The sequence below is a fragment of the Rutidosis leptorrhynchoides genome, chromosome 3, assembly GCF_046630445.1.
Source record: "Rutidosis leptorrhynchoides isolate AG116_Rl617_1_P2 chromosome 3, CSIRO_AGI_Rlap_v1, whole genome shotgun sequence".
Classification (NCBI taxonomy): Eukaryota; Viridiplantae; Streptophyta; class Magnoliopsida; order Asterales; family Asteraceae; genus Rutidosis; species Rutidosis leptorrhynchoides.
Window position 1 is genome coordinate 165862087 of NC_092335.1, and position 11274 is coordinate 165873360.

Consider the following 11274-nt stretch of genomic DNA (forward strand, 5'->3'; position numbering starts at 1 on the left):
TTTTTTTTTTACGGCCAAAGAATCAATATATTAAGAAACGATCCCTAGCAAGGCGCTAAGGGATAATTACAACGGCATAGACAACCATGAGTTCCAATTGAAAACTAAATGGCCTCTATTTTTAATCCAACGAAACGAACGTAATCTAATTACATCAAACAAGCTACTTTTACTACAAAAAGAATTATTGAAAACAACTCCGTTCCGAAATCGCCAAATAGCCCATAAGAGTGTAACAACAACCGCAACGATCCGATCCTTTAGACGAGCTTGTAATCGAACCCCTTCTAACCAAGCAATAAACGTGTCCCATGAAGAGCAAGTGGGGAATTCACAATTAAGCCAAACCCGCACTTTTGAGCCATAGCTCTTTCGCCGTATCACAATCAAAGAAAAGATGATCCCGAGTCTCGATACCAATGTTGCACAATGGAGAAACAACCGAATTGATCTCTATCCCTTTAGCGGAAAGATTCCAACGAACGGGAAGAAAATCTATCCTTAAACGCCATAGAAAAATGTTAACTTTCCTTGGTAAAAACTTAAACCAAATGGTGCTTACATTAGTCGATGGAAGGACAACACGATCCAAAGTATCCCTTACTGTTTTAACCGTGAACATCCCATCGGTATTTAACGAACAAATCCATCGGTCACATCGATCATGAAGGATACAGTCACCAAGCACCTCGCGAAGATCTGCAAGCAATTGATTGTTACGACTACCAATGTTTTCTCTCGCCCAATTCCAATGCCAATCACCGTTAGACCATTTATCACCAACCATGTCATGTTTGTTGACATCCAAGTGATAAAGGCGATTAAAACGAGACAATAATGTCGAATTACCACACCATTAATCATGCCAAAAACGGATATTTCTACCGTTACCAACCTGCATTCTAAACGTGTCAACGGGCAAAATACCTTCCGAGACAACGTTTAGACAATTAAGAAGACCATGTGCTGGATCGATTTGTCTCGATCCTTTCAAACAGAGAACCATGAATAGATTTAATAATTGTAACCCACATCTCATCCGGTTTAGTTAAATACCGCCATCGCCATTTATTTATCAAAGCCAAGTTGAACGCTTTGAGACTCTCTACATTAAGACCACCTTTATCAAAAAGAGCTAAAACTTTATTCCACTTCACCCAAGACATTTTTTTAGCAACATTACCGCCCAAAAAAATCTCGCCCTAGTCTATTCAAGCATTTTTAAGACCATATCCGGGCATTTAAACATAGACATGAAGTAAATAAAAAGGCTTTCCATCACGAATTTTATCAAAGTAAGCCGGCCACAGGATGAGATCAAAGAAGCTTTCCAAGTAGATAACTTAGCCCGAAACTTTTCTACCAACGGGTCCCAGTTTGAGATTAACTTCATATTAGAGCCAATCGGTAAACCAAGATAAGTAGTAGGAAAAGTCCCTACATGTGTACCTGCAGCAGATGCGAAAGACACAATTGAAATGTCCCGTTCTTATTGATTAAAAACGTTCCATATTAATTGATTTCGTTGCGAGGTTTTGACCTCTATATGAGACGTTTTTCAAAGACTGCATTCATTTTAAAACAAACCATAACCTTTATTTCATCAATAAAGGTTTAAAAAGCATTACGTAGATTATCAAATAATGATAATCTAAAATATCCTGTTTACACACGACCATTACATAATGGTTTACAATACAAATATGTTACAACAAAATAAGTTCCTTGAATGCAGTTTTTACACAATATCATACAAGCATGGACTCCAAATCTCGTCCTTATTTAAGTATGCGACAGCGGAAGCTCTTAATAATCACCTGAGAATAAACATGCTTAAAACTTCAACAAAAAATGTTGGTGAGTTATAGGTTTAACCTATATATATCAAATCGTAACAATAGACCACAAGATTTCATATTTCAATATACATCCCATACATAGAGATAAAAATTATTCATATGGTGAACACCTGGTAATCGACATTAACAAGATGCATATATAAGAATATCCCCATCATTCCGGGACACCCTTCGGATATGATATAAATTTCGAAGTACTAAAGCATCCGGTACTTTGGATGGGGTCTGTTAGACCCAATAGATCTATCTTTATGATTCGCGTCAATTAGGGTGTCTGTTCCCTAATTCTTAGATTACCAGACTTAATAAAAAGGGGCATATTCGATTTCGATAATTCAACCATAGAATGTAGTTTCACGTACTTGTGTCTATTTTGTAAATCATTTATAAAACCTGCATGTATTCTCATCCCAAAAATATTAGATTTTAAAAGTGGGACTATAACTCACTTTTACAGTTTTTTTTTACTTCGTCGGGAAGTAAGACTTGGCCACTGGTTGATTCACGAACCTATAACAATATATACATATATATCAAAGTATGTTCAAAATATATTTACAACACTTTTAATATATTTTGATGTTTTAAGTTTATTAAGTCAGCTGTCCTCGTTAGTAACCTACAACTAGTTGTCCACAGTTAGATGTACAGAAATAAATCGATAAATATTATCTTGAATCAATCCACGACCCAGTGTATACGTATCTCAGTATTGATCACAACTCAAACTATATATATTTTGGAATCAACCTCAACCCTGTATAGCTAACTCCAACATTCACATATAGAGTGTCTATGGTTGTTCCGAAATATATATAGATGTGTCGACATGATAGGTCGAAACATTGTATACGTGTCTATGGTATCTCAAGATTACATAATATACAATACAAGTTGATTAAGTTATGGTTGGAATAGATTTGTTACCAATTTTCACGTAGCTAAAATGAGAAAAATTATCCAATCTTGTTTTACCCATAACTTCTTCATTTTAAATCCGTTTTGAGTGAATCAAATTGCTATGGTTTCATATTGAACTCTATTTTTTGAATCTAAACAGAAAAAGTATAGGTTTATAGTCGAAAAAATAAGTTACAAGTCATTTTTGTAAAGGTAGTCATTTCAGTCGAAAGAACGACGTCTAGATGACCATTTTAGAAAACATACTTCTACTTTGAGTTTAACCATAATTTTTGGATATAGTTTCATGTTCATAATAAAAATCATTTTCTCAGAAAAACAACTTTTAAATCAAAGTTTATTATAGTTTTTAATTAACTAACCCAAAACAGCCCGCGGTGTTACTACGACGGCGTAAATTCAGTTTTACGGTGTTTTTCGTGTTTCCAGGTTTTAAATCATTAAGTTAGCATATCATATAGATATAGAACATGTGTTTAGTTGATTTTAAAAGTCAATTTAGAAGGATTAACTTTTGTTTGAGAACAAGTTTAGAATTAACTAAACTATGTTCTAGTGATTATAAGTTTAAACCTTCGAATAAGATAGCTTTATATGTATGAATCGAATGATGTTATGAACATCATTACTACCTTAAGTTCCTTGGATAAAACTACTGGAAAAGAGAAAAATGGATCTAGCTTCAACGGATCCTTGGATGGCTCGAAGTTCTTGAAGCAGAATCATGACACGAAAACAAGTTCAAGTAAGATCATCACTTGAAATAAGATTGTTATAGTTATAGAAATTGAACCAAAGTTTGAATATGATTATTACCTTGTATTATAATGATAACCTACTGTAAGAAACAAAGGTTTCTTGAGGTTGGATGATCACTTTACAAGATTGGAAGTGAGCTAGCAAACTTGAAAGTATTCTTGATTTTATGTAACTAGAACTTGTAGAATTTATGAAGAACACTTAGAACTTGAAGATAGAACTTGAGAGAGATCAATTAGATGAAGAAAATTGAAGAATGAAAGTGTTTGTAGGTGTTTTTGGTCGTTGGTGTATGGATTAGATATAAAGGATATGTAATTTTGTTTTCATGTAAATAAGTCATGAATGATTACTCATATTTTTGTAATTTTATGAGATATTTCATGCTAGTTGCCAAATGATGGTTCCCACATGTGTTAGGTGACTCACATGGGCTGCTAAGAGCTGATCATTGGAGTGTATATACCAATAGTACATACATCTAAAAGATGTGTATTGTATGAGTACGAATACGGGTGCATAAGAGTAGAATTGTTGATGAAACTGAACGAGGATGTAATTGTAAGCATTTTTGTTAAGTAGAAGTATTTTGATAAGTGTATTGAAGTCTTTCAAAAGTGTATAAATACATATTAAAACACTACATGTATATACATTTTAACTGAGTCGTTAAGTCATCGTTAGTCGTTACATGTAAGTGTTGTTTTGAAACCTTTAGGTTAACGATCTTGTTAAATGTTGTTAACCCAATGTTTATAATATCAAATGAGATTTTAAATTATTATATTATCATGATATTATCATGTATGAATATCTCTTAATATGATATATATACATTAAATGTCTTTACAACGATAATCGTTACATATATGTCTCGTTTAAAAAATCATTAAGTTAGTAGTCTTGTTTTTACATATGTAGTTCATTGTTAATATACTTAATGATATGTTTACTTATCATAGTATCATGTTAACTATATATATATCCATATATATGTCATCATATAGTTTTTACAAGTTTTAACGTTCGTGAATCACCGGTCAACTTGGGTGGTCAATTGTCTATATGAAACATATTTCAATTAATCAAGTCTTAACAAGTTTGATTGCTTAACATGTTGGAAACATTTAATCATGTAAATATCAATCTCAATTAATATATATAAACATGGAAAAGTTCGGGTCACTACAACAATCTCATCATAATCCACCCCTAAACCAAAAAGGTAAGATTTAGCTACATTAATCCGCAATCCTGAAACCAAATAAAACGCTTTCAAAATGAGTAAAATTCTGTTCAACTCTAGAGAACTCCACTCTGAAAAAAATAATGAGATCATCTGCGTAAATAAAATGAGATAAGTGAATGCAATCCACCCCCACTTTAATACCCCGAATAAAGTTAAACTCCATTGCTCGAAGAAAAAGCTAAGTGAAGCCCTTCCATGACGATGATGAAAAGAAAAGGGCTAAGAGGATCTTCTTGTCTTAGACCTCTTTTAATCGAGAATTCATGAGTTGGGCTGCCATTTACTAAAACTGAAGTCTTAGCCGAACTTAAACACCCCCTAATCCAAGCACACCATTTCGGGCCGAATCCCAAAGAAGACAACATGAACATCAAATAGTCCCAATTAACTGAATCGTATGCTTTTTCAAAGTCAACTTTAAAAAGTAACATCTTTCTGTTCATTTTCTTAAACCAAGAAATAATCTCAGACAACATTAATGGGCCATCTAGAATCTGGAGACCGGAGATAAACTGTAACGACCCTGGATTTTCCAACGTTTATTTATTAATAATTGTTATTATTAATACGTGTGATTAAACGAATGTATGTTATTACATTTACATGTTGCCATGATTGCCCGTACTTGACTTTAATTGCCTGAAACGTCTTTATGACACACGAAACTTTCACGAATAATATTTTTAGAATATTGTTTACATTCATGATTATTTTATTAATCATTTTAATTAACTAAGGCTATTAGTTAGTTACTTGGGCTTTTATTGGATTAGCTTGTTAATTACTTGAACTTGGGCCTTTATTAGTGTTAATGGACCTATGAAGCCCACCCTACATCTCTATGGACTTAATTAGCCCAACACTTCATGTAAGTATTACTTAACTAGTTAGTTTAAAGACTTGGAATCTAGTTACAACTCATTCCCATAACAATACACCAAATAACCAACTTTTATGAACCTTTACTTGCATGAGACTAGTGTGTAATCCTCTCCCTCCCTTTTGTAACCAAATCGTCGGCCAAGGGGGTTTACAAGGGATTCAAAATCTTTTTTTTTTCATTACTTGTTTACTTGCATTCATTTCATTTTCACACACACTCTTATTTACATTTTCCTCTCAACTTTCTTTCTCTCATTTTCTCTCTTTCTTGTAAGTATTATGAACAATTTCTTCTCTTCTTTTTCTTACAAAAACCGAAACCATAATCATCATCATCATTTGTTCTTTGTTTGTTGTTTGATACTTGTTCATGTTTGTTACTTAGTTACATGAACTTTGTTGTTGTTATTTACTTATTGTTGTTGCTTACTAATTACTAAGAAGCAAACTTGTTAGTTTGATTCTCCATGTCATCTTGTTTTTACAAGAACACTCAAGAACATAAACTTACTAGTTTATGATTCTATCTTTATTGTTTTAAAAGATTGTAAGTTCATGTGTTAAGATCATACTTGAAGCTCATGAAGTAAACTTAAAGTTTACTTTCTAAAGATCAAGACTTAGGCTTGAATCTTTAAAGTATGCAACCCATGAACTTATTAACTTGTTTATTTAGTTTATCACTTCATTCTTGCACTTTAATTTCATGTTTGTTAGTTTAAATGGTCAAGTATTTCAAGTTAGTCTTGATCTCATACTTTCTTGAACTAAAATTAACTTTAAAAGTTCAAGAACATGTAAGTAAGCTTTCTTTAATTATAACTTGGTAAACTTATGTTAGATCTAGACTTTTGGGTCTAGGATCTTCAAGATCTAACTAAGAACTATGTTCTACAACTTAAGATCTTGATTTTATAAGTTTATTTTCAAGTTGTAACTTAATATTAGTTTTAAAGTTCATGTATGTGTTAGATCTAAGACTTTGATGTAACTTTGGTTCATCAAAACACTTGCAACACTTAAGTGAGTTGTGCTTCATATCTTAGACTTACACTTGGGTTATTATGGTCAAACCTTGGTGAAAATGATGCAAACACATCAACGAGTTGTACACTTGAAGCTATATGCATCAAGGATGAGAACCATGATAAGCATCGAGCACCAAGAACCACCGGAACCAACTGACCCTACTGTTTTACTGTTTCTGGGTCTGACCCATACAACCTGGGCTACTTTAAACATGATTTTCAGATATCTCTGTTCGGTTAGATAACTTTTCATTTAGGACTCGTCTTAATCTGAGTTACGGTTTAGGATTTATGGCCCTCCGATCGTCACTATGTCCTTTTAACGTTGTGCAGAAAATTCTGACCTACTCGCACTTAGACTGTCGCCACGGTCAAACGAAGACGAGTTTGCTTCTGGGATTTTTACCACAACTAAAGGACTCATATACGGAGCCATGGCCACTGGTCTCACCTAATTTCAGTGGGTATTGAGGCCATGGTGACTGACCGAACTCAGTCTTTGTTTTAAACACTATACTTGAACGAAACTTACTTTACACCTTTTGTTAAATGATGAATGATGATGACCTTTAAGACCTTATTTACATACTTTTAAACCTATTTGGAACAATTTACTGACTTAATACTATTTGACTTAGGTTGATGACTTTCCGGACCTACACACTTGCTTATTTCCCGAGTCATACTTTACCGCTACTTTATCATTGTGAGTTATAGCATTCCCTTTTTACTTTAATTTATTTTGGGAACTGAGAATACAAGCGCATTTTACGTTTTACATACTAGGCAAGAGTACTTAAACTTATATATGTGTGGGTTATACAACGGCATAAACATTCCCTTTAGCTCGGTAACGTTTAGTCATTGGTTTTTGAACCGGTGAACGCGAATCTTAGATATGGATACATAGGGTTTGACATCCCCACTCGGGCTAGTCGCGCTAGCATTTAACGAGTGTTTAATACTTCGTAAACATACGCACTTGCCAAGTGTACTTTCAGGGGGTATAAACGTTAAGTTAGTTACCAAGTGCCCACGGTTAAACATATACTTTATCATACTGTTTTGAAACGCTCTTTGTAGCACTGAAATCTCGTGGCCTACCTTACATACTGTTATACTTAAACTATAGCTCACCAACCTTTGTGTTGACGTTTTTAAGCATGTTTTTCTCAGGTGCTTAAGGTTGCTAGCTTCCGCTGTGTACTAGTCTTGCTGTAGACACCCGCTGCTTTAGAGATGTCACTGCATGAACGTTATCTTGCATTCATAAACTTAAATACTTTTGAACAATGATTTGTAACGACCTAAGGGTCACGCACTATTATGTTTGCTTCTGTTCATTGAAGCATACTTTGGTTGTAAAACATTTGGCGTTGGTTATGACGTCAGCTTTTATCATGAATGCAAACTTGTTTTAAAAACGCATATAGTGTTTGACCTTGTAATGATCCTGTTGTTGATGGTCCGTACATGATGATTTAGTACGGGGCGTCACATAAACGAAGTCTGAACCGGGCTAGTAATCTTGTCAATGACAACAAGTAATCGATTCGTTAAAATTTTCGTGACGATCTTATAAAAGAAACCTACCAAGGAAATAGGCCGAAAATCAGTAATAAGAGTAGGATTCGTAACTTTCGGGATAAGAGAAAAAAAACGTTGAGTTAGCACCGCGAGGCATAATGAAAGAAGAGAAAAAACTCTTAATATCCCTGCAAATATTCGATTGAAAAATATCCCAAAAGCATTTAATGAATCGAAACGAAATACCATCCGGAACCGGTGTGTTACTTAGAAATGTTGATCAACCAGGAGGTTTATGCAATGATACAAGGTTACAAATTACTAAACTTGAGATAAAATGATTGAAGCTAAAATCTTGACGGGTACACATATTGGAACGATAACTTGCAACTCACGAATGTTAATTGTTCCTTCTGATAAACGAATATCATTCAGATTTCGAAGAAAACAATATCCGTTAAGTGTGTGTTTCGCAATGACAATTAATAAGAGCCAAGGACATCAATATTTCATGTTGGATTATTTCTTCAACGTCCTGTTTTCACTCATGGCCAATTATATGTTGCAACTTCGAGGGGTAAAAGTAAAAATGGACTGAAGATACTGATTTGCAAAAAAGAAAATCAAATCAACAATTTGACAACAAATGTAGTTTATAAGAAAGTTGCTGCATTTGTAATTTAGTTCCATAGTTATAGTATTTAAATATTCGTTACTAAAAAACTAATGATTGAAAGTCTAACTAATACTACGTCTTTTCCTTTATCATTGTTGCGTCTATTTTAATTGAAAGTCTAACTAATACTAATACCTAATCATTTAACTTATATATGATAATGTCCGTACGTGCTAAAAACCTATTTATCTTATATATCTTACGTTTTTTTACGCTTGTGTAAACAAGTACAGTAGTGCACATGTATATTTGTGCGGCTTCTGCCTCTGCCTCTGCCTCTGCCTCTGCCTCGTATCTAGGAGGACCGTCTTTTTGGAAAAAGTAATGTTTGACTCATTATGTACGGACATTTTGATTATTAACCACAAATTAAGAAATACGACTCAATTTAACGCTTTTCAATGAGTATTGTATTTTATTGGGCGTTGATATTGTTGATATATGTAGCATAGTTTTACTACATTCACAATAATCGTCTATTAATAGATTGTGATAACTTCCGGCCGTAATCTAGAATCGTCTAGATATTCAAAGTTGTCAAATTTGACAATTCATATGGAAGTATTCAAATTGGAAACAATGAAGGCTACAACATTGACAACTCATGTAGAAGAAGCAAAGTTGGAAAATATGACGGCTAGTCAACTTTGACAACTCATGTGAAAGAAGCAAAGTTGGAAAATATGACAGCTAGTCAACTTTGACAACTAGCGTTCACACATTCCACCTCAAACTTTCTTTATAAATAGGGGTGCAAACATCATTTGTAAATCATTCAGAAAAGTGTAATCACACCTAGTTAGTGTGTGTAAGTTAAAGTGTAATCATAACCAAGAGTGAATACATCCTAGATAGTGGTGAGATTCCTAGTGTGTTAGTTTGAGAGTTTTTTGTTTTTTGAGTTTTGTAATACTCTGTAATCCATTCTTGTGAGTAATAGAGTTATTTTCTCTACAAATTTGTGTGTACCAATGTCCAGGCGATCCTCTTATAATCACAACAAGTGGTATCAGAGTCAGGTTAGAGGCGTTGTTCGAGTTTTTGAGTTTTCTGAAGTTTTCAACCCCGTTTGTGTTGAAAAATTATTTGTAAGGTGATAATGTCCACGGAAGAGTCAGGATCATCTTCCGGAGCCATGATTATGCTCACTGCCACCAACTACACGCTGTGAAAACCTCGGATGGAAGATCTCCTCAGCTGTAAGGATTTGTTTGACCCTATTGAATTAAAGGGTACAAATCCTGATTCCGCCAAAGAGAACGAGTGGAAGAAGTTAAATCGAAAAACTATTGGTCAGATTCGTCAATGGATTGATCATATTGTCTTCCACCATGTTGCACAAGAGACAGACGCATATGTCATCTGAAAAAAGTTGGAGGACATGTACCAGGCCAAGCCTGCTCGGAATAAAGCCCGTTGATGAGGCGTTTAGTTAACATGAAGTTTAAAAGTGGAATGTCAGTTGTCGAGCATACCAGTGAGTTCCAGAGCTTGGTCAACCAGTTATCGTCTGTAGAGATGCCTCTTGGCGATGAAGTTCAGGCGCTACTGCTACTTAGTTCTCTTCCTGATAGTTGGGAAACGCTGGTCGTAACACTCAGCAACTCAGCCTCGAATGGCAAACTTACCATGTCAATGGTCAAGGATGCCCTATTCAGTGAAGAGGCAAGGAGAAAGGACATGGGCACATATCAGACTCATGTCTTTGTCACCGAGAATTGGGGGAAACTAATGGAGAGTGTGACGACCGGGAAAATTTCGACTAATTTTAAATCAAATTCTCGATACGATTTAATATTTTTGGCACGATAAACAAAGTCTGTTAGGTTGAGACTCAAAATTTTTGAACTGTTTTCTTGCATTCATTTAATTTCGACCATTCCCGACGATTCACGAACCATTATTTGTAAATAAATGTGTATACATATAAATATAAATATAAATACATGTATATATATAATAACTTAAAATAATAATATAAGATATATATATATATATATATATATATATATATATATATATATATATATATATATATATAGTATATCAAATATAATTATTTAATAATTGTAATACTCGTTGGACGTTTCGATTATTATTTAGAGAAGTTGAATTCAAACTTATGTGATTTAAAATAAACGGTGATCCGAAAATGAATTATATAAATTATAGGCTTATTAAAAATATATTTAGGAGCTAATTGTTAAATTTGAACACTTTTCATATTTTACCTCGAATCGAGCGCGGACAGTGTTGTAATTTTTATTTAGTAGATAATAACCAAATTTTATACCATAATGACCAAAATAAATAAATATAATTATCATAAAAATTTGGAATTTATCTGAGTACTTTTTTATTTTGCCACTGAGT

General features: G+C 33.6%; 1 protein-coding gene across 1 annotated transcript; it reads right to left on the bottom strand.

Moving 5' to 3' along the window:
* Nucleotides 1–337: 337 nt before the first annotated feature.
* On the bottom strand, nt 338–787 carry LOC139900571 (uncharacterized). Its single transcript, XM_071883338.1, has one exon. It carries the CDS (start codon nt 785–787, stop codon nt 338–340), a length of 450 nt encoding a protein of 149 aa, XP_071739439.1.
* Between the last annotated feature and the right edge of the window lie 10487 nt (nt 788–11274).

Coding starts and splice junctions, on each gene's coding strand:
- LOC139900571 (XM_071883338.1), bottom strand. CDS start 787: ATGGTTGGTGATAAATGGTCTAACGGTGATTGGCATTGGAATTGGGCG.